The sequence below is a fragment of the Pundamilia nyererei genome, unplaced genomic scaffold, assembly GCF_000239375.1.
Source record: "Pundamilia nyererei isolate P.nyererei 1_Seehausen unplaced genomic scaffold, PunNye1.0 scaffold00405, whole genome shotgun sequence".
Taxonomy (NCBI): domain Eukaryota; kingdom Metazoa; phylum Chordata; class Actinopteri; order Cichliformes; family Cichlidae; genus Pundamilia; species Pundamilia nyererei.
Genome location: NW_005187806.1, coordinates 1 through 23,860, shown reverse-complemented (window position 1 = coordinate 23,860; position 23,860 = coordinate 1). Strand labels below are relative to the sequence as shown.

Here is a 23,860-nt window from a genome sequence, read left to right as displayed (position 1 = left end):
TGTCCTCTGCAAAACAACACTAGAAGACAAGAACAGCTTTAAAGTGGTGGTCCATCAGACCCGCCCCTCCCTGAGCCTGGTTCTGCCGGAGGGTTCTTCCTGTTAAAAGGGAGTTTTTCCTTCCCACTGTCACCAAAGTGCTTGGTCACAGCGGGCCATATGATTGTTGGGTTTTTTTCTGTTGTATTACTGAAGGGTCCACTTCATAATATAGAGCATCTTTTGTGTTATTATGAGACATTATATGTATTATTTCAGATATTTCATATTTTAAATTTATTTAATTTACATTTATGATTCTATTCTATTGTTAAATCTTACATCTCGAACAGCTGAGTCACAGTTTAGTCCAAGAAAACTCTGTTCTCAGTCATGCTGCTGTTTTTCCTCAGTGTCAGTTCACATCATAGTGCTCCATTATCAATCACATGACCTACTTCTCTACACAGACATGTTCACTCAATCTATACATGGACACATGTGACCACCAACATGTGGTGCCGCAGTGCGTGAGCTGCTGATTTGATAATTCGACGTGATATTTGACAACTCACTGCAGACACATCCCAACCTGAATGAACTACAAATCTGTGGGAAACATGCAAATGTTGTGACAACTCTGAAACCTGTGCAGCCCCAGTTTCACCAAACATTATTTAAACCAAATGTTTTCTTTTCCATTTAAGCTCCACAAACATTTGCTTTCACCATTAAAAAACCCTCCCTAATCCTCGCTGGCCGGGTCAGCTGTGAACATTAAAAATCATTAATATGCTGCAGAACAATATAAGTAGGTCAATAAAAGGAGGCGCTGATGAAGAGGACAAGGGCACAGCTGTTCATGTGCATGCCCTCAGAAGCCCACTGCAGTGATCCACACATCCCTCATCTGATTGGGCTCACATGACATCATCAGACCAGGAACTCGCTCCCATTGGCTGGAGGTGATGTCATCATTCCGAGGAACAGATAAAGAGTGCAGGAACCCGCCTCTGGTCCTTGTGCCTGACTCAGCTCCGCTTTTCCTTCAGAGGTGGTCTCATTTTCTTTGTTTACAGTTTACATAACCCGGGTTCTGTCCTCAAAGTCACACCATCCTCTCAGGTCATCTGGAGCAGTGATGTTGATGTTTAAATACAGGGTACAGTCTTTGCTTTATCACTGCGATCCTGCCATCTGACTGCTTCTAGCTTTTTGTTTTTTAAAATCTGACATCATAGCATACTTGGACTCAATCAGGATTTTAACAGGTAATCTGCAAAAACAAATGACTGGTATGGTATGTGGGAGGAAAGAAAAGCTAAGATAAAAACACTCCCATGTTAATAAAATAAGTTGTGTTGTAATGAGTTTTTAGTCAAAACGGGAGGATTTCTTAGACATGTGTCACATAAAAGCTTTTCAGCTATAAATAAATACATATAATTAGAAATTGGGAGGAAAATAAATAGAGAATTATGTAGATTCTGTCACGAGGTACAGGAATCATATCTCCAGTTATTTTGGCATCATAAGGCTATATTGTTGTTGGTCTATAAAGGTGAAAAGTACATTTCCTCTCATAATTCATCATTTTAAAGTTGTCCTGTAACTAAATTACAAATACATCCTTAATCAATCACACTGCCCAAACAAGCTCATCCCTTTATAAATGGTTTAAATTTTACTTGAACCTGGAGTAACCAGATCTGACCCTTTCTGCTCCTCTGGGAGATTCCAGGAAGAAGAGGCTGTGAACTTTAACCCCCACCCGCATAATTCTGTTCAAACTCTGAACAATCATTTATAGCATTTTCTTAGAGCCATTGCCACAGCACTGATTATGGTTTTTACACAGAGAAGAGGAAAAACAACCAGTGGGAAACTCCGCGGGAACAGAGGCACAGCACAGCAGCCACATGCAGAGAGCAGTGGTGGACTAATGAGCTTCTGCATGGAATCAAACTACTAAACATGTTAAAACATAAAGCACAATCACACCCAGGACACAGCTTTCATTAGGTGGGGTTCAGACGCTGTTACACACAGAATCCTTTGTAATGCAGTAAAGGTAAAAACAAAACAAAAAAAACAACCCTGCAGTTATGAAATGTTTATTTGCCTGGAGACACAAAATTGTTATTTTCTTAAAGAATAAAAAAGGAAACTTCATTTACTTTCAGCTTAAACACAAACTTTCCTTGAGCTTTTTTTTTTAAATAAATTGTAGAAAGGTGAGAAGACAACTCTTTAATCAAAATATATTTAAAGCTATGATTGAACATTTAAATACAGAATCATGAAAAAGGAGCTTGTCTAAGTAATATCAAGCTTTGCAGAAGCACACCGGACCCGACTTGCTTCAGTCGAATGTGCTGCAGCTGGTTTCTGACAGGTTAGAGATTCAAGATTCAAAGTGTTTATTGTCATGCGTCACAAGAGAAAAAGGCATTTCTCTGTGCAATGAAATTCTTGTGCTGTCCACCCACAGATGCCGATTAATATATAGAATAAAACATAAATACAAATAGTACAAATAAATGAATGATGACAGAAAAGGTTGAAAGATTGAAACAGATGTGTGCAAAAGAGCTAAAGCAGAATATGCTGGCTTAATATGTAAGATGACCTGATGTGCAATATATATATATTTTATTACTGTTCAAAAAAATAGTTATAAAGAGTTAATGCACAGATGTTGAAATGAGCTGCACAGCTGCACGCAGAGACTGACTCCAAACCCTGACGAAACTGTTTCACTGACACGAAATGTAATGCCACCATCACAAGATAACGCATCCTCAGGTTTACTTGTGAACATAATCTCTTCATCTCTTCAGAGGAAAAAGTGCTGCTTAGATAAGTACAGGGTGGGCCATTTATATGGATACAGGGTAATAACTTGGGAATGGTTGGTGATATTAAAGTCCTGTTTGTGGCACATTATATCACATATACTAATGTGCCACAAACAGGACTTTAATATCACCAACCATTCCCATGTTATTACCGTGTATCCATATAAATGGCCCACCCTGTAGATTATTTTTATGTTGCCCGTTTAACCACAAAACTTTTCAACACCATAAGACACATCTAGGTGAAAAGTTACTATATGTACACAGCTGGATACAGAGGCAGTAACGGCAATTTTACCAATCTAAGCACATCGCTGAGGATCTGTGAGAGCATTAGAGAACAGCCCACCAGTAACAGCAGCTACAGGTATCACATAAAACACCACAAACCACATACAGACTCATCTACAGGAGTTATTCTGACTTTTGAACGTGCAGCACAGCCGTGTGCGTGTGCAGGCTTTACGCATTGTCTCCTTTCTGTGCTGCTGGATCTACTCACTGAACTTGCTACTTTTCCTGTGATACATGGCGCCCTGTTTGTGTGGAACGATGAGATAAGCTAAAACTGCAATATAATTTTTTTCCCTAAGTGTTACTGGATGTTGATTTAGAAATGAACGTTGTGTTTCCTCTATGTTCTTTTATGTAAATCAAACGATATCAAATTGTGTGCATATCGCCAAAATGCAGGGGGGTTAGGGGGGCACAGATACAGGTAAGCAGGACTTTTCCTGGGCATTTTTTAAAAACATAAAGTGGCGTTGAAAACACCCTGGATAACAAACATGTCTCCTGGATGCTGAAACAGGCTAAACAAAAAATTATTTTATTCTCTTTAGCAAATTAAACTTAATCTAAACCAAGAAGTTTATATTTATATTACATTTATATCCCCACTGTGGGAGATAGGTTAATTGATTAATTCAAATTGCCCATAGGTGTGAATGCGGGAGTGAATGTGAGCGAGGATGGTTGTCTGTCCCTGTGTGTTGGCCCTGCGACAGACTGGTGACCTGTCCAGGGTGTACCCCGCCTCTCGCCCTATGACAGCTGGGATTGGTTCCAGCGCCCCCCACGACCCTGAAAAGGATAAACGGAACCGAATGGATGGATTACATTTATATTACATTTTTCCTTCACTTTAGTTCTTTATTTATCTTTTGGCCTTCCCCCCAAAGGAGAATAAGCTTTACGAGAAGGCCCACACCTATTTTTACATATAAAGGAAAAACCCCTGGATATACAGCTCAGTTCTTCTCTTTTTCCACCTCCTTAACTGTACGAACTTTGGCTATATGTCATACAAATAAAAAAAGAAAGAAAAACTTTTCATCCTGTCCTCACTAGCTTTAGGTAATTACCTTCACCCTAATCCAAAATAGCTGCTCTCGTGTAGTTTCAGAGAGAAAAATATGACTGAGAGCGTCATGTGCTTTTTATCTCTCACCAAATGTGCACAGATGAGAGGCTGCACAGCTCGTGTGAGTCACCGCCGTCTCAGCGGGCCTGAATGCAAATCGGCTGATGTTTTTACACAGCTGTAAGCACAGAATACCCAGGAGGCTGCTGAACACGGTGCGGACGCTCTGTTCTGACCTCCTGAACTTTATGTGCTGCGAGATAAGAAAGAACCTTCACTTGAATCACTGAAGGTAAAAAGAAAAGCTTGAGCTTGGCCTGTGCCATGAGGAGCAGATAAACTGTAGATAAAAACAAATAAATCACTGACTGAATCCAGCACACTAACCTGCAGCGGTCTCCGTCAGAGTCCCTGCCAAGCAGGCTCCTGAGGGACCAACGAGAGCGGCGGCTGGGTGACGGACTACGAGACCAGGAGCGAGACGGCGGTATGAGGAGGTCATGTGACGGACTGTCCCGACCTTGCTTCGCTGTCCCCATCTCAGTAACCAAAGAGGGCGAGGGACTCTGATGTTGAACAGCTCCCCTCTCTGTGGACGACTGTATCACGATTTGTGGAGTTTTACCCCATTGCGGCTTATAAGCACAGCCTTGCTCTTCCCGTTTCCGCCTTTTGGTTCTTGTCCTACTACGGTGGGAGCCATGGGGTCGGTCGGAGCGCAGGGGTCTGGGACTAGGCGAACAAGACCAGGACTCTGTGTCCGAGGACGGCGGGAGGACGGTCAGCATTGGGACGGGGATGGGCTGAGCCAGAGTCATGCCCTCTGGTCTTGCAGGAGGGGACATCGTCATCTTTTGAGCTTTTCAGTCAAGGCCATCAAGAAGGATGAGCATTTAAAACCGACCACGTGTCGGCCACAGACAGCAACTTATTGATGACGCACCATGTTTCCTGTGAATTTAACAGATGTTCTTCTGAAGGTGCTGGTCAACTTCTCCTGAAGTGGTAAAAAAGGCAAAACAGCTCTCAAGTGAACAGGTTTGAGGGTTTCTTGCAGAGAAAAAATACGCAGCAGAAAACTTGTTGGCAGTCTCAGTTTCAGTTCTTCAACCAATCCACTTCCCGCTGTCCAGTCTGTACATATATGCTGGCAACGAGAGGCTAAAACGCTCTGCGATCCTCCCACTTCTGTGTTCAGCTTAGAAGTCCCACTCTTTTGAGTTTAGGCAGACTTTCCTGAGATAAGGAGCCTCAGAGAAAAACATAGCACTGTCTGGAAGGAGCCACCTGAGGAGCAACAAGAGCAGAAACCTGGCGTTCAAAACGCTGGCCTGCCTGGACCTGACCACAGCTATCATAAATCTGCTTCCTCACATACAAGTTGTTAAAGTGATGGTTTAACTGATTACAGACGTTTCTGTCAGACGGCAATGATTATCAGAAGACTGATCAATAGAATTCATCTGTAATGAGCTAATTTATGTTTGACTATTTTTGGATCATTTAAAGAAATTCTCCCTTCAAGAAACTCTGAAATAGCCAAAACTGTGTGAATGTTGGGGCTTTCAGATAACAGCCACTAATTAAAGCCTCAAGAGACCAATTTTTAAAACGCAGCTGCTCCAGAACAGATACGCAACCTTTATGATCAAACAAGCCAAATATGGGTAAATTAGCCGATAAACATTACTGATCGGTGTAAATGTTGTTTTATTTGTAAATTAACAAGAGATCCAAAAACCCCGAAAGAGCCTCTGTTGATTTAAAAGGGTTGATTTCAAGCGCAATGCCTCCTCCCTGCTCAGTTTTATTTGCTTTAGGTTTGAAACATTAAGAGATGCTGGAGTTTTATATCCTGCAGCTATAACTGTTCAATGGATCCTGTGAAAACATAAAATAAATAGCTAATAACAGCTACCACCTATATACCTCAAAGACGCCTCAACTCATAGTAAACTTTCAGTTTTCTAAGATAGCTTGTAAATTGAGAAAAAAAAATTGAATTTTTTTGTCAGAAAAGTTATACACCAGGGAACATTCAACTACCTTTTTTCCGATATGGTTCAATTGACTTAAACCTCAAGCTGAATTATGTTTACCAAATGGGCAGAAATAACAGCAACAACCCCACACTTCTTTTCAGTATGAGACACAAACACAAACTTTGGAAAATCTGTGGCTGGTATCAAGGCCCAGCTGGCACTGCCAAGGCCAACACTATCCGAAAACAGAGTGCAGACGGGTCCTCCAACAGAGAATCACTTTGTAATTACTTGTGCATCATTTTTTGTTAAAGTTTCTTGTGTTTACAAACTGAAACGACATTGTGCAAAACCCAGAATGTGTGTTAGTTTCAGTCTTTGGTTAAATTTGTTATCACAGCCCACCTGCTGAGGCTTTGGTGCAGATGTTTATAGAGATTTTGGAGGTCAACACTCCTGCCTTCAAAACTGCTGTGTGTTTATATGTTTTTGTAATAACTATTGTGAACTTCTTAAAATCATGATCCTCATAAATACTCTCTGCATTAGAGCAAAAACACTAAAGCTACACTGACACCAATGAAACATAATCATAACATTTTCAAACAGTGAAACGAGGAAATCCACTCTGCAAACTGAATAAAATAATATTAGCAAACGCGAAGCTACGATAACTCTGATAACTCCGTGTGTTACGATAACCTGTGTGTGTCCATTGTTTGCCTTCAAAGCGTGAACTTCCAAGGCTAGGGCCCCGGCACGTCTGACAGTATTTGATGTGATCTGTTTGAACAAGAACAATCTTGGCACAGACTTGTTTGCCCAGAGTAATCCAGCCACCGTGATCCCCGTGCACACACGAGCGAGCCTTATCTGTCCCCGCCGTGAAACGAAGCTCCTCCGACTGCACCAACAAACACACCGACTACAGCCGAGTCAGACGCACTAGCTCTGCGGTTTAAACTGTGCAAAAGTCTGCTGCTCGGTTCGTCGCGGTGCAGAAAATAACCACTTGGAAGATTTCCGACCTCCTGCCACCCGTTAAACAGCCGCAGCGCAAAGAAAGACCACCGAGGCGCAAAGAAGAACCAAGAACAAACTTTTAGAGCCTTAAAACTCCTCAAAAGTCCGTAGAAGTCCTACCTCCCATTGGACGAGTTTCCTCCGTTTCTGTTATCCTGTTCGGCCTCGAAAACCAGCCGGGCCACGGTGCGGGACGTGATGTTAAAATCCACTTTCTCACAGGAACACATCAACATGCTTCGGATGCACAGAGAGGCATCAGCCGGCCGGCTCCAGCTAACTGTTAGCCCCTTTAGCCAGCTAACCTTAAACACAGACCCGAGCTCTGAAGGCCACGACAATGATGCCGCTCAGACTTTATTCGCAGCACAGAAAGTTCCACTTACGCCTCCTCCATTTCACTTTTTTTAAAAACACACCCTCCCTCACCCTGTTCTTAAAATGAATTCAAAGATAAAGACCAAAGTTAGCTCAGCACTGGAACCAAACTAACTCGCTATTGAAGTAACAGACAAAGCGTTTTTGTCGAAAAGTGAAAAGGACGAGACCAGGGCGACCAGCTTAGTGCGCGGGGGGGGGGAGCTGTGCTAAACCTCATCAATAAAACACAACTCCTGCTGTCTTTTTCATAAATAAACACACAAAACACACACAAAAATGTTTAAGTCTATATGTTATGATTAAATGAATTTTTCGATGTATGTGCACACACACACACCTAACAGCTAAACGAAACGAACCCCCCACGGTCAAACTTTGTGGTACGATCCGAGGAAAATAACTGTCCTGACGATGTGTGGCGAGAAGAAGAGTGTTTACATCAAACAAACGAAACCTGCTGAGAACTGGTTTTCAGTTTAGCTTCCATCAGCTTTAACCTTCGCATTATTCACTTCTGTCACCTCCAGCTGGGTCTCTATGACGCGGAGGCTCTTTTACTTCCAGGACAAGGAAAAAAAATAAAGTAAAAATAAATTCGGTGATGTCACAACAGCAGAGGTTCTGGGCAGCAGGTATCTGACCCGGTGGGAAATCCAAAGATTTGGCTTAATTTCAGAGTTTGTTTGAAGGGAGCAAATGTTAACCACCGCTGATGCAAAGGAGCATAGCGACCTCTTGTGTTTAAAGAGGCCTACTGCAACAACTAGTAACCCCACGCGCTGGAAATACTGCGTGTCCGTGGGTCCCTATTAAGTGAATAACAGTCCTTTAAGAAATAAGAGTGTGATTGACATCTCACCTGCTTCCGCTTGCAGAAGCATCATTTGTAGGAAGGATGCAGTCTTTGGGCGATAGGTATACCAGGTCACCTGGTCTGCAGTGGAGAATAAAAGCAAACCCAAATAATGCAAATGCATAACTGTAGACGAGGTTTTGTTTGAAATTCATTTAATATATTAAAATGCCATTTTAAAGGAACGGCATAGCAGTTTCACGCTTTACAGTTACAGAATTAAAAAATACAGTTTTTATCTAATCTTAATAAAGGTCAAGAAGCCACATTATAAAGTAAGTGGTGGCATACGTACACCTCACGCAGGACATTATTTATGTAACAGAAAAAACAAAATTCAGTGAGAATCTCGGGTATTCTGTATCATTTTCGAAAGAAATAATTATTTTCCATTTCCCCGTGTAATATTATCACTACTGAGACAGGATTTATCAGTCTGTGCTCATATTGCTTAAACATTTAAACAAAGTAACAGTTTAAGTGTGGATTCATTCATATTTTTCATGCTCATAATCTTTATTTTGACTGTAATGTCTTAATGAGAATTGGTGTAATTAAGATCTGCAAATATGAACTAAACCTTTCACCAGAAGGGGCAGCATTTTGAAACGTTTTCAGAAGCAACATGTTCTCATCCTAAAACATAACATATCAACGCTATGTGACAAATCATCGGGATAGTACGCTTTTGGAGGTATGAGAGTGAATCTAGACATGTACATTTATTTTACATTCTGATCATGAATCGCTTTGGAACACACTACCTGATATGGTTAAGGTTAGTGTTAGCGCTGGAATAGACGGCTGGAGCGTGTGTTACCGCTGTTGGATTCCATCCACAATCGTACCATAGGGATGCGGAAGGTTACATTTCGCGTTACTACGATACGCCTCGGGATGTAACAAATCATCGGTATGTTACGTGTTGGGAATGAGAATGGATGGATTTCAAAAGAAAATAGCCCTGAACTCGTTTCCTGTGAATTAGAATAAATTCCTTTTTACTTGTTAGGTTAAATAACGGGGTACATCAACTTTGTGCTCCATCTTCTGGTATAAAGTGAAAGTGGTATTGCATTAAAGTACAGTTCAAGTTCAGTTGATAGCGATGAAGTCATAGCTGTAGATGTTTCTTCTTATTCTGTTCATCGTTTTAGTGAATTCTGTAAGGTTTTAAATTATTTTATGAAAAGACTAATGCAGAATGTTTAAGATCAATTTGCGATCTTACACATGAGAAGAAAAAACCCCTCATAGTTGCAGTGGGGGTTTTTCTGCCTCCTCCATCAGGCAGAGGTATTCATGCAGGCAAAAAGAGATTCAGAGGTGGCATGAAATCATAATTCTCATTTTTGGTAGCAATAAAAGAATTTGTTGTTGAAGAAAAATCGACCTGTCATAGTTATATACATCTTTAATGTTTCCCAAGAATCGCCATTGAAATCTGCACCTGTTAATGTACAGGCATGTACAGACATACAGAGAAGCTTTAATTATTGTGACATCATTGGGTCACAAGAAGATGCAATATACTTTATTGATCCCCCAAGTTTTGAAGTTTCTGTGTTAAATAGCAGCTAAATAGTTATCAAATAGCTCCATAAAATAAAAAATACGATGCTCAGACAAACTAATTTAACAAGGTCACAAATACAAGACAAAAACAGCACATTTAAACTGGAAAAACCAAAATCTAATAAAGGAGCTCAGTGATCATCTAAATAAGATCAATCTCTGTGTGTTGTGGTTTGTGTGGAAACGATTTGTGTGTCTCTCAAGGTTTTTACAGTTTTAGGTGTTTTGCATGCAAAGTTTAACTTTATCATATTTACAACCTATATTTGAGATTTTATTGATCTGTCACTATACCGGACTTTCTAAAAGTCCATATTTACATAGCTGTTCTTGCACTTCAGCAGCTCAACCACGTTATGAAACAGAGACATTTGTAGTCCTTTGAGGAGAAAAACTCATATAAAGAAGTTTTTTAGTCTTTAACTACACAACCACTTTTGAATTGTCTCTAACGTACCTGTCAGTTTTGATCCCGAGCCAGCAGCTGCCTCTGCATCCTCTCAAACTGATGACAAAGCATCACAGTGACTTGGCAATTTCAGATTCTCCGTAGCTTCTGTGAGGCATCTCGGGTGTTTGTTCCTCCGCCTCCTGCAATCAACGCCTCGCTGGGCGCTGCCGCTGCTGCTGCTGAGCTCCGAGTCACATATGCAGGAACTGCTGCGCTCCAGGTTACAGGGAGTTGTGTTGTTGAGCACTTCTGGCTGCTGAACCATGCGGAGCAGGAGGGGCTGGAAACTCAATCTGAGCTAAAAATAAAGAATCATCACCAGCATAGTGAGATAGGAGGTGTGTCACTCACTGTGTGTACGCATGTGTTGGGTCACAGAGGTGCACACACACACTCACACACACTCACACACACAGGGGGTTTATCATGTGTCAACATTTCCTAGAAGTCCCCCCTCCCGTATGTTCTGCTCTGGGAATTTCTTTAACCCTCCTGATTTTTGCTGCCATTATCAATCACAGACACACACAAGGCCAAAAAAGAGCAAAGAGGTAAGGACGCTTATCGCTTTAGTTACATCACATGACGACATCCTTGACCTCCAAATCAACTAAAATACACAAACGCACACAAACACGGCGTGTGTCCCACCGCCTGCTCACATTTTAATTATTTTCCCCAAATATTTGTACGACCTTACAGAGGGACGTGTTCAGGTTCACCTCACGCATCACGAGCCATTCCCCTTTAAAAACAACCCAGCCCGCTACATTCATCACGCCACCTCACCGCCTGCATCCTCCACGTGAATGTCTTTGTCAGCACGCAAGTTGAGGCCTTCAGTCGATGTCTGCTTTGGCAGCCTTGACTTGAGTGGCCTTGTTTCTGTGGCAGGCATTGACCGACTGTCAGACTCTCCAATGGTAGAAATCAAGACAAACCGAATATTACATTTAGTGGCTGAACACGAGGGAAGTGCCGGGTTTGAAATCAGGTTTAAAGAGGCTGATGAGTGCAATTTACAGCGCTAAGCAGGACAGGCAGGAAGTGTGAAAGAGTCAGTGTGGAATATTCAGATGGATTTAAAGCAGGAACAAGAGATGTGGTGTCTAAAAGAGGAGAGGAAACACGTTTTTAAAGGAGCTGGGACATGATGTTTAATAAAAACTCATCATTTTTAAATCACTTAATCCGCGGCTGTCAGATTTATTTCGGTTCATGGGTTATCTTCACGCCAAACTTTCCTTTCTTTGGTGCAGCCTTTTCTATTTCCTCCAATCTTCTCTCTGTCCTTGTTTTCATTCATTCCTTTCCTTCATTCCTTCCTCTGGCCTAGCTTCCTTTGTTGTTTCTTCCTTCCTTTTCTGCTAAATGTGCCTTCCTCCTTTCTTCTTGTCCATCTTTCCTTATTTTGTTATTCTTTCTTCTTCCCTCTTTTGTCGCTCGTCTTGCTTTAATTGTATTTTTTTATTGCTTCCTTCTCCCCCCTCTTTTTAAAAATCTTTTTTGTTCTTCTCCCTTTTGATATTTTCTTCATTTTTAACATTTCCCCAGTTTCCTTATTTAGTTCTCACTCGTCTTTCTTCTTGACTTCCCCCTTTGTTGTTTATTTCTTTTCTTTTTCTGTTCCTCCATCTTTCTTTTTTCAACACTCCCAGTTTTCTCTGTCCCTTTGCTGTTCTTTGTTTCCTTTTTGATCTTTTCTCACTTTTTCTTTATTTCCTATTTGCCTGCTGTCTTATGAGTACACCTGTGTATTTTATTCATGCGTTTAATACATCTTTAACCTTGTAACGAGTCAGATCAGTAAAACCATTATATACTGTCGAGTTTACCCCGACCCCCATTAAATATTTCACTTCTTAAATGTGAAACTTTTACTTTTGTCTTCTTTTAACATACATTGTCTCACTGAGTTTATTTTAAATGTGCAACACTTCTGATGACTAAGCTTTGATAGAAACTGCAGTTCTTTTCTTAAAGTTGCCACAAACGTGTTGTTGTTTTTGTATCTCTGCTGAGGCGTCCTTATGGATTTCTGTGAGTACAGCTGGAAAACACATCTAAGTTCTGGTAAAACCTGCAATCAAACTAGCAAAGTCTGTCTATGATTCAGAGACAGCATCATTTTAATGTTGATGGCACATGAGGACAGCAACAAGCATTGGTCCCCTGGATGATTTTGATATTTTACTGGAGAAAATTTGAAAACTGCACTTTGAGTGAATACCGAGGGTCATATTGTGGGAGATGCTCAGTTAAAGTTTTGGTGCAGTGGTTCCTTTTGGCTCAAAAAGCCTTCCCAATGTGGTCATGTTTAACATTTGTAAATGTTTATGTCTGTAAAAATATCGAACCATGAAGGAAAATGTTGAACTTTTTACTGAAGTTATTGTATGAATGAAAGCAGCTGATTGTGAGCTACCCTTTAATCTCTGAGCTGCTTTTGTTTCCACTTTGTTTGTTTAACAAATCCTATGGTGGTTATTTTGCATGTCAGCCCTGCAGCTCCTTTCAGGAAAGAACGAACATGAAACACAGAACAGTAAACTGTGTGTATCGTAGTACACACTGAGAAAGATTATACGTCTGTTTGGCCACAACAAATTTCACTGTATCTGAAGTTATATGTAAAGTTTTCCTCTTTTGCAGGCTTGTGATTTGTCAGTGTTTGAATCAGAGGACACTTGGCTGTAGTGTTGCTGTGGCGGTCACGTTGTGGTTGTGGTTCAGGTCTCATCTTCTCAGGTTTCGTGCTGGCTCTCAGCGTTCGTAATGCCCAACTCTCCTGGATTCACACGCTCTAAATTTAGCTGCCTTAAAGTCAGACAGGACAGCACGGGAGACTTAAAACTCCTGAAACACAGAGACTCAACTTTTTGATATAAATGAAGCATTTCCCGTGCTCTGAAGCTCTCTTTTTGCCTCAGGGAAATTAAAGATTGTTGAGCTGTTGGACCAATGGGAAAATCAAAGTGTGGATTCACATGGAAAATGAAATTCATTGGGAATCAAGAGGCAGACCTGTAATCTCAGACAACACCGATATTTCTCTGCAGGCTTGACCGAGGCTCCCGCAGAGATGAGACTCTACTTTTCTTTGTTAGTTGTCTTCAGTCTTTTTGGTAAGTCCAAAAAAATCCTTCCTGTTCTTCAACTTTAACTTTTAACTCTGAGAAACGATCAGTGCTGGTGGCTGAAGTTTTGCTCTAATACATGGAAACCCTTTACTTTGACCGTAAAGCTCTCTTATTCTGGGAAGTTGAAAATGACTATAAACGCAATAAAACTAAAAAAGTTAACGAATTTAGTTTGTTGGACAAATATCATCAGATTCAGTGATCTGACAGTCATGGCGGCCTTTTCGATACAATGTTGCATAACTGTCTTCATAACTGTCTGTGACTGGTTACATTTATTCTTTAGTTTCTTCTTTTTTGTTTATTGTATTTTACAAATAAACAAATCCTGTTTTATTTCTTATTTTTTGCATTGCATTGCATTTCTACTGTGTCTTTATTTACAAAAGATGATATAAGAATATCTGCATCTATCTGTAGCCCGCTGTCCTTCTTTTCAGCCTTTGTCTCATTTTTCTCCAACTGCAGTCACTGTGTTTTTCTTGGTGTTGACATGTAGAGTTTAATTAGAAATAAAAATACTCACTTATTGCTGTTTCCAGTAGCCGTTACACCTGCACACCTGCGTTTTCCGTCTGTGTGTTGTTGAAGTTGGGGCGGGGACGACAGAAACAGACTGGACGCTTCCTCAAAGAGACGCTGTTCCTGTTCGATCCATCATTTGCATCCGGAAGGACTGAATGATGCCTCTGTTTTGTTTTTCTGTATACAAGCAATGATCTGTTCAATGACATTTGCACACATTTCCAGATTTGATGATAAGAAGAGAAGAAACACGGACAGATGTGTTTTTTAGAGTGACAACGTGCAGCATGAAAGTTTCCTGGAGCTGAATCAGTCTGATGACTCGTGTATGTGAGGGCTTTACTCACATACAGTTAATGTTACATGCAAAACATGTCTAACCTCCAGAGTTTTCAGCTTTTACGACTGTCTGTCTGATGATTACAGTGTTTGTTTTTGCCTAAATGAACACTGACTGGACACATCATTAGGTACATTTTGTTAGTACTTTTGGCTTCAGAACTGCAGTAACTCTTTATGGCACTGATTCAACAAGGTACTGAAAACATTCCTCAGAGATTTGGGGCCAAATTAAAATGACAGCATAACACATTTGCTGTAGGTTGGTTATTAGACCAGGAAACATTTTTCCAGTCTTCTGTTGTGCAGTTTTGGGGAGATTGTGTGAACTGTAGCTTCAGCTTCCTGTTCTTAGCTGACAGGATGAACACCCGGTGTGGACTTCTGCTGCTCTTCTGCAAACCTTGGTTCCAACAAGTGGTTATTTGAGTTTCTGTTGTTTGGAGTTGCTCTGGTCTATGACATCAACTAAGTATTCCAGCAGAGAATGGCTCCTCCTGCGGCTCCTGGATGTTTCCTGTTTCTCTGTAAATACGAGAGATTAATCCAGTTTTTTGGTCTTCATTCTGATGCTGAGATTGAACTTCAGCAGGTCGTCTCAAACATGTCTTCATACATGGTAAATGCATTTAGTTCCTGCCACATCACTGGATGATTAGATGTTTGTGTTAGCGAGCAGTTCAGTAGGTCTACCTAACAGAGTGCATGCAGGTGTTTTATTGATACGTGTGTGACTGTATTCTTCATGTGCAGGGCGATTAAAACTATTTTGGTCTGTTATGACATGATTTATGTCGCTTTTTCTTCTTATTGCAGCCTGTGTGCTAAATTATGTGATATGTGTGTGTAACTGGAAAGACATGAGCTTTTTATTTTGGGTATTTTTGCCTTTAGTTTTATTCTTTGTCTCTCTACTTCTTGTTTAAGTAAAGTTTTGCTTGCTTGACAATTGTGACTGCTGACAGATTCACAAAGTTCTGATTTATTTCTGCTTTCGTATTTTCTCTCTGTCTGCTTCTATTTTATATTTCTTCTCCTACTTCTTCTTCCCCTCGTCCTCTCTCTGCAGTGTCTCAGTGCCATGCCGGCTGTTCTGAGGTGGATTCTCTGACTGAGGCTGTGGCGGGAGAAGGATTCCTGCTGGGCTGCATCTCCTGTAAGAGACGAGAGGAGGTCCCTGCACGAGCCACCGTAGACTGGCATTTCAAGCCTCTGGGAGAGGAGGAGTTCAGGCATGTAAGTTCAGCAAAGTTCTCTAGAGACTCAGGTAGTGGAGCATCAAACAAAAACGTCACTGGATTTTTTTTCTTTTTATCGTTGATGTTTTTTCTTGTTTCTTGACACAAACATAAAAAAGAGCAACACTGTTCTGGACCACTTTCTACAGAATAACAGCATCACTCACATCCAGCACAGTGTGGATGGAGTTTGCACCGGAGAACCCAGTGCGGGGAAAACACCTGCACCACTCTGTGTGGGCAAATAACTCCACAGACACAAACACCATGGCATAAATTACACAGTAAACTGCTGCCACCATGGATACGTGTTGGAAAATGGATGGAGGGATAGATGGATGAGTGGATGGAGGGATGAATGGGTGGAGGGAAGGATGATGGATGGATAGATAGATGCATGAATGCACGGATGAGGGATGGATGGATGAATGAATGGATGGGTGGATATATGAGGGATGGAGGGAGGGAAGATGAACTGTTTTATTTGTCCGTGTCTACCTTTGTTCATCTTAGATCAGCGGTCCCCAACTTTTTTTGCACCACGGACCGGCCTTTAAGTTGTCGCAGATGAACACCACAAAATAAAACGATTAGCGGTGCCAAAAAAAGAAGATTTATTCATAACACACAGGAAAAGACCCAGAGAAACCGAGTTAATGATAAAAACGATAAAAAACCATGAAAAACATAAATTTCACACCTGAGCCTCGACTCTCACGGCCCGGTACCAGTCCATTGGCTGGGGGTCGGGAACCGCTGCCTTAGATGACTGATCACTGACTGGTGGAGCGTGTGAGGGTCCATACATGTAAGCTCACATGTATCCCTTCAAACTTTTTTATTATGACGTGTACCCCTGACACATCTCTGACGAGTTTTTGGTCTCAGTCATTTGTTTAAAGTCCTACTGAATACATGGTGATATTTATTTGGTACAATATGTTTCCTATTAGAGCTCAAAAGGACAATAAAGCAGGGGATGTTTTAGAGCAGGCCTACCTTGTCACCGATCAGCTTATGTGTGTCTATTTCTTTATGTTCTATTCAGATATAAGTGAGGGAAGAAGTACAACTAAATTCCCAGTTTTTTAATTCTTTCCCTATCTCAGATTTTCCACTATGACTATCCTGTGGCTGACATCCTCCATGAAGACTTCAGCCACCGCCTGGTATGGCGCGGGACGCTAAATGATGACATTCAGATGGGAACCGTGTATGTTAATAATGTCACCTTCAATGACACTGGGACGTATCGCTGCACCTTCCACCGTACCCTCTTCCTGCCGCTGTCTCCTGGGCTTGTCACTGTGGAGAAGGAGGTGGAGCTTAGTGTGGTGACTGTAGGTAAGGAGGATGGATTTAAATCCTTCAGTTATACAAAATATTGTTGTTCCAAGCAGTGTTACAAAAGATCTTCTTCTCTATGCATGTTGGGCGGATAGAAGAGAAGCTAATATGGGAGAAATATGCCCCTGCTAGTCTTCTCTCTGGAGCTTCATTGTCAGTTCCTGTTTCCCAGCCAATCGAGAGCTGACTGATGTGATCTCGGAGATAATGATGTACGTGCTGGTCACGTTCCTGCAGCTGTGGCTCATTGCGGTTCTGATCTACTGTTACAAGAAAATCTGGGATGAGCACGAAGCACGTCAAGCTAAAAAGGCTCAGGCTGGGTAAGTCATGTCTGCTGTCCAGGTGATCTGTTCACAGGAAACAGGTCATTTTGGTTGTGTTGGTTTTATATCTAAAAAGATTGTTTTGTCTCCTTTGTGCACTTGTAGACAGGGAGAATCTAAAGATAACTGTGACGGGGTGCAGCTAGACTAACATCAGCGGTGAGCTGCTGTATAAATTCTCTGTTCATGGAAGAATGTCTTTCACTTTGATTTTTGTGATTGTATTTTTCATTTTTTATATCCATCAGATTGGATTGGAGCTCAGGCAGAAGATCAGAGCATTTTTTTCTTTGAGATGGACCTGCTCATTTACACCTTCGTGTTTCTTTTTCTTTTGTGGACTCTGCCAGAGCGGCTTTGCATGATTACAATTCAAAATAATCCTTATTTATCTCATGCTGGACCTCGATGAAGCCTCTCAGATTGTCCTCTATGTTAAACAAGCTGTTTATTTCCCTTTTAAGGCATTTTTCTTCTGATTGGCTGCCCCTCATATGCAACAGATTTGAAAATGTGGGTGTACCTGAGATGACCTTATTAGGGATATCCCCTCTCTCTTGTGTCATACAAACCCAAGAGTAGATAAATCTGAGTGTGGGCAGTCTGATGCCTGTGCTGTAATTTGTAATGCAAACATCTTCCACTGTAACATCGCATAAATGACAGGGGGAAAGGAAAACCTCCACTTTGAGTGGAGAGCTTTAAAGGTGTGAGTAACACCTTTAAATTACTAATGTTTATTATCTCATAAGTCATATTTACAAAGCATCTATTAGTCCCTCATCCTGCATTACTTTAAAAACACTAAGCCTTCAATGAAGAGTTTACGGTCAGCAATCTCCGAACAATGAAAGTGTTCGATTAAATTACTGCTTATTTGCCACAGGTGAGCTGTACTCAAGTTACCTACTATACTTATTAGAGACTTACAAGTTAGCAGTGACTCGAGAATATTCCTTCTCCATCAATAATTCCAGATAAATGTGGTCTGTTCTCCCTGTGTGCATTCTTACACCCCGGCCTAGCAGAAGCTGGAGCAATACACAAGAAGAGCCAAAAAAAAGAAAAAGCTCACACTCCCTGCTCCAGTAGGACAACACGGCCTCGGTTTTACAATGACTAGCGGTTTTATTAAACTCAAAAGGTAGCGAGCGTCAGGGTGGGCATTAAACAGAACTGACTTAATGAGAAAACCCAAAAGAAAATACAGGCCTCCCACCTGTCTCCCTAACAGGAGAAACGTTTCTCAAAGAAAACGGCTTCCCTCCCCTACAGCTACCAGGTCAACAATAGAGATCTTTTTACACTATCTACAATATCTGCAGCCTAGCTCTTCTTATCTAAGAAAACTCAATCACACCACACACGGGGCTAACACACAGCTTGTTGGAAACAGGAAGTAGGTGGAGCCGCCAGTCCAGACAGGTCCAAATTTATAGCCGGCCTCATTCAGTCTTCTACTAATGGTCAGGCTCCACCTGCAAACTTACACAAGCACAAGCACAGGACAAACAACGCCACCCTCAGGTGTGGTGAGCAGCAACAACACAAAATCATGACCTGGATCATAACACTCCCCCATCTAACATTTCTCCCACTCAAGAAATGCTTGACCCATTTACCAACCATTTGACGTGGATAAAATGATGGACAGAATCTGACAACCTCAGTTTTCAATCCTGGCCAAAAATAATAGCAGGAAACTCTATCATAAGATCTCCTAATTCCTAAATGATCGTGGTCAAGGCCTAACAAGCAATACAGCATCATCAGCACAACACGGGTTGGGTTCCAAGTGCTCGCCGCCTTGCAGCACAGAGGCAGGCAGACAAGGTAGAATCAGACTGCTGAGCTCTACTGAATTGCTCTTTGTCTACTGCTAGACACAAGTTGTTTGGTATCCCAGTAAACGCCACAGATTCATTCTTATTCCCAGGCAAAGGCTTGACAGGAGTTTTAGGCTCCTTAAAGAATGTATGGGAAATGTCCACTGCATCACCAAGGTCTGTGCATGAGCAACCACACATGCTAAACTGCAGAGACACCGGCCCAGATGGTGCATGACCGAAAACATCTGCAGCAGGGTTTTCAGCAGCTTCAGGGGTGGCAGGGAACATCTTTCCCCCAGCGAATTCATTTCCAAGAATAAGATCAACACCCGCGACTGGTAGCTGATCTTTCACCCCCACCTGCTCTGTGCCTGATACTAAGGGGAAAGTAGGGTAACTGTGTGAAGCGGCATGTGCATCGTAATTCCCCACACCAACAAATCTGCGCCATAGTATGACTGGTTGGAAAAAGGCATAATAACACAACGTGCCACAGATACAAGTATCCCTTAAAATTGTGAGGGAACCTTGTCCCCCTCCCTCCCAGTCAGTGAAAGAAATCCTTTAGAGATAAAAGACTTGAAAACCTCATCCAACTCTACTGCTGGCTTAATGCGGGGACTGTGGTGATCGACGGTGGACGGACACTCTCGGCTCTATAGATGAAGCAATTTTATTCGACAACAGCTCCTTTTCTGTTAGCACTGGGCACACAGCTGTGAGAGTTCGTGACAGTAGAAACATTTAGTTCAATTCTGGTTTATTTCAGAATAAAGCTGATCAGCTGATGTGATGCTCCGTGACTGAGCTCAAAGCGTCCCTCACTCTGTTTTTAAAGCATCAAGATGGACGAAGTCAAGATTAAAATAAAACTGCATTCACACTGGAAGCCTTTCACTCATCACTTTGAAGATGATGGCTGGTCATATCCCAGGTTGCCTAGGTAACCCTCTAATATATCTACTGTCAGGTCACATGTCAAGTAGTGTCTGGTGCTCTCATTGGTCACTCGCCCTCCTTAAAGCGTGTCTTTGTTCTGTAGTCCTCCCCTTGCTCAGATGGCCCCGCCCCTCCCTGAGCCTGGTTCTGCTGGAGGTTTCTTCCTGTTAAAAGAGTTTTTCCTTCCCACTGTCACCAAAGTGCTGCTCATAGGGGGTCATATGATTGTTGGGCTTTTCCCTGGATTATTGGTCTTTATCGTACAGTATAAAGTGCCTTGGGGCGACTGTTGTTGTGATTTGGCGCTGTATAAATAAATTTAACTGAAAACAAGTCTCATTCTTTGACTGGCACTTTGCCTACTTTCACACACTCTGATGAATGATTTGGGATAAACTCAAGGTTCAGTGTCTTGCCTAAGGATGAGTGAAGGCTAGAGGAGCTGACGATCAGCTAGCCGAATGTATTTCTGGTCACCATGTCGCTGCCAGTGTGGTGTAGGCCCGAGTCTTGTGTCACATGCTAAGTTGGCACAAGCTAAGGTGAATCAGTCTTGTAACTGATTCAGTCATAATTTCACAGTCTTGGAGGAGTAAACAGGAAGCATTGGAAAGGAGACTGTTGGTTATTGGCCCATTAGTTGTTTTAAAGTGCAGGTTCTCAAAGTGAGGCCCGCTGACTCAGAGCTGAACATCTGGTAACGGCTCACAGTGGGGAGTAGGAGAGAACACACTTTACCTCCAATCATCTGCAATTCAAGTCAGAATGTATGAAACATTAGAACAAAATGAGACGAGAGCATTTTTTCCTTATTTCAACTATTTATGGGTATAGTTTTGTATTTAATATTAATTTTTCTATTATCACTAATTATTGTTAATTTTCCCACCAAGAGCCTTGTGGGGAACTTTATTTCAGCCTATTCACAGTTCTGATGATTGGAAGCAAATAATTGAATTTTAAGAGGATATTTACAAAATTACACTGCAGAACAGCATTCTGGGTAATGCTAGCTAGTCAGCTAACACTGTGCAGCGTGAAGAACAGTGAGGAGGTGGAGGCTGGAGGGAAGAGAGCAGAGACCAGCAAGAGCAAAACGACGCCATTAAATACTCTTTATGTTAACTCTGGTTTAAAAGCACACACAGTGACGTCTAATTAGACAAAGGTTGTACGATCATATTTTTGTTAATATTTGTCCACTGTTTTTGCTACACTGTTTCTAAACACAGACACACGTGTGTGTATTTATTTTATTTAATTGTAATCCTGACACTAAAACCACATTTTGAGTGTAAAAATGCCTTCAAACTCGAGGGGACTGGGGTTTTGGTCCCCACGATGGCTGTTTGTCCCCACAGTATAGTAAACTATCCATCTTTGGTCCCCATGAAGACGTTAAAACCCATCCACACACACACAGTGGTGAGAGGACATTTGGAGGTGACTGTGCTGTAACTCAATCTAGTCTGAGCTGTGCTGCAGACGATCCAAACTGCCTCTGGTCTGAAAGCAGCTTTGTTCTTCCTGCTCGCAGCCCGGCGCCGTCCCTGCAGCGACACACACTCCCTCTGCAACACAACCCGGCCGAGCACATACACATCTGACAAGCTGCTGTCCGGATGCTCAGAGGAGCATGGATGGTGATCCTATGAGCAGCACTGAAATGTTCATATCTGACATGCAGTCAGACTCATGATACATAATGAAAGTAGTGACATTGTACTGGGTAATGCTGCCTAAACAAGGCCTGATGTAAAGATAATAATCTTCCTGCAAAGCTGCTGCTTGGACCAGCACAGGGGAGTGAAATTAGGACACCCCTGCTGCCTTTGACCTTGCCCTGTGACCTCCTGGTTTCATTAAACGTGTTGACATGTTGAGCATGTTTATGGGTGAGGACTGAGCATTAATACTCAGGGTTCAGCGACTAGCTGCTTCTTTCCTCGCTGGAGACGCACGGGTTGATGTGAGTCCTTCTCAGGTAAGTTTTTCTCTCTAATGCATGAAGATTCAGTCAGGATGTGTGTGCACAATGAAATCTGTAAACATCAGTAACGATAAGACAAACTCGATCATCATCCCCGAGAATGTGAGAACCCTGATATTGATTTGAAAAATGTGAGCTGCCTCTCAGATTACACCTGATTACACCTCCCACTTGCCTCCCTTGTAGTTTATTTTAAATCTCAGGTGAACGGGCTGAAAACTGGAACTAGACCTCTCAGGTTAAGATCATCAGTTTTTTTTATCACAAATTTTCTTCTGATGATTAAATATGTAAATGAGCCATTAAGTATTTAAATCTTTTCACAACATATTTCTTCATACTGCATAAAGTCACATTGAAATGAGTGTTTTTATTGGGCTGCTGCACAAGGGAACAAGAACTAAGCTGAGGGGCTGAAAGATTGGAGAGTCGTGTAGAAAACATTGGGACAAGTTTTACTTTCTTTTGTTTTTAGGTGAACAGCTGTTTGTAAATGTGATGACAGAAATATTTAATCACTTTATTTAAGTAATAGTCATAATCGCAGTTGAAGAATAGAACAAAAGTTATGAAAGTACTCATGGAGGATCCTAAACATGATATTAGTGATTACTGTATATATCAGTTCAGTCACTTATATAATACCTGCCAACGTTTCCCCTAATAATACATCATCATATAATAATAGATTTATGTTTTAAAATCTGCCAAATAATAAGCAAGTAAAGCTGAATGGCTCCTTGTATGTGAGGCCCCACTGGGACGACAACCCACAGAGACGTCCTGCAGAGGCTGTGTCTCTGCGGTGTCCCTCTGGAAGAGCTGGAGAAGGTGGCGGGGAGCAGAAGGCCTGAGCGTCTCTGCATGACCCCGACCAGAGAAGCAACAGAAAATAGATGGATGGAGTGCAAGTAATATACAGTCTCTGCAAAACATGGAAATACTTATATAAAGTAAAAGTATATTAAAATGTACTTTTACTTGAATAAATCTACTGTTCAAAATCTGAAAAATCAAGTGAAAATTTTTACAAAATTAAAAGCTTTTTAGAAATATATTGATTGGTTGTAAAGACTTGAAAACTGAATAATCTGCACAGCGTGCGGAGCACTGCAGCCCTCGCTGTGGGAATCACGACTCCTCTGAACGACTCACTCAGAATTTTTAAACATGAGTTTTTAAAATCACTCCACAAATGAAAAAGTATTATTCATTTGTCGTGTACCAGAGGCATATATCGCATTTCTAAATAACTGCATTTCTCTATAAATTTTTCTTTTTTCCTAGTTGCAGTTTGCTGAGTGCCCAGCAGAGGTCAGCCATGTCCCACATCAACAGTACCGAGCTGCAGTCTCTCCTTCTCTCCGTCCTGCAGCACTGCCTCAACAGCACGAGCTTTCTGTCTCCTGCAGGGCCTGCTGAGAACTTCACTACCCAGCAGGCTGTGCAGCACGTGGCTGCAGGCAGGGCCCACACTGAGTCTCAGGGAATCATGTACATCCTGCTGCTGGTGGGCATGTTCAGCTTCTTCACGTTCGGTATCATGCTCAGCTACATCCGCTCAAAGAAGCTGGAGAGCTCTCACGACCCGTACCACCAGTACATCGCCCACGACTGGAACGCGGCCACGGCGCCGTCCAGGGCCGTCGCTCAGGCTCTGCGCAGGGTGGCCACGGGTGATGGAGCGGGCAGCAAGGAGCCCGTCGTCATCTGCAATCCTGC

At 41.9% G+C, this 23,860-nt stretch overlaps 3 protein-coding genes across 7 annotated transcripts in view; 2 read left to right on the top strand and 1 right to left on the bottom strand.

Moving 5' to 3' along the window:
- The window catches only part of gramd1a (GRAM domain containing 1A), a 40,330-nt gene extending 31,820 nt beyond the window's left edge, over window positions 1–8,510 (bottom strand). For 3 of the 5 annotated variants that reach the window (XM_013915943.1, XM_013915945.1, XM_013915946.1), the window contains exons 1-2: window positions 8,446–8,510; window positions 4,588–5,487 (exon numbers count right to left, since the gene is read on the bottom strand). In XM_013915943.1, the coding sequence (XP_013771397.1) occupies window positions 4,588–5,051 (464 nt within the window). In that variant the 5' untranslated portion in view covers window positions 5,052–5,487; window positions 8,446–8,510. Of the gene's footprint in view, window positions 1–4,587; window positions 5,488–7,325; window positions 7,745–8,445 lie in introns of those variants that run through there. The other 2 variants (XM_013915944.1, XM_013915947.1) reach the window with 2 other exon arrangements.
- A 4,741-nt stretch (window positions 8,511–13,251) lies between these two features.
- On the top strand, window positions 13,252–19,520 carry LOC102212224 (sodium channel subunit beta-1). The gene is made up of 6 exons (XM_005753121.2): window positions 13,252–13,590; window positions 15,539–15,705; window positions 16,817–17,051; window positions 17,227–17,377; window positions 17,486–17,539; window positions 17,629–19,520. The coding sequence occupies exons 1-5, from the start codon at window positions 13,548–13,550 to the stop codon at window positions 17,529–17,531; spliced, it is 642 nt and encodes a 213-aa protein (XP_005753178.1). The 5' UTR covers window positions 13,252–13,547; the 3' UTR covers window positions 17,532–17,539; window positions 17,629–19,520.
- A 3,798-nt stretch (window positions 19,521–23,318) lies between these two features.
- Window positions 23,319–23,850, top strand: LOC102215522 (potassium voltage-gated channel subfamily E member 3-like; the record flags this gene model as incomplete). Its single annotated transcript, XM_005753129.1, has 1 exon — window positions 23,319–23,850. A coding segment is annotated over exon 1 (391 nt), but the record flags the coding sequence as incomplete, so codon positions are not given.
- Between the last annotated feature and the right edge of the window lie 10 nt (window positions 23,851–23,860).

Excerpts from the sequence above, each read along its gene's own strand:
- LOC102212224 (XM_005753121.2), top strand. The coding sequence starts at position 13,548 with ATGAGACTCTACTTTTCTTTGTTAGTTGTCTTCAGTCTTTTTG. Across the intron at positions 15,706-16,816 it reads GAGAGGAGGAGTTCAGGCAT|ATTTTCCACTATGACTATCC; the intron begins GTAAGTTCAGCA and ends TCCCTATCTCAG. Across the intron at positions 17,378-17,485 it reads GCTAAAAAGGCTCAGGCTGG|ACAGGGAGAATCTAAAGATA; the intron begins GTAAGTCATGTC and ends GTGCACTTGTAG.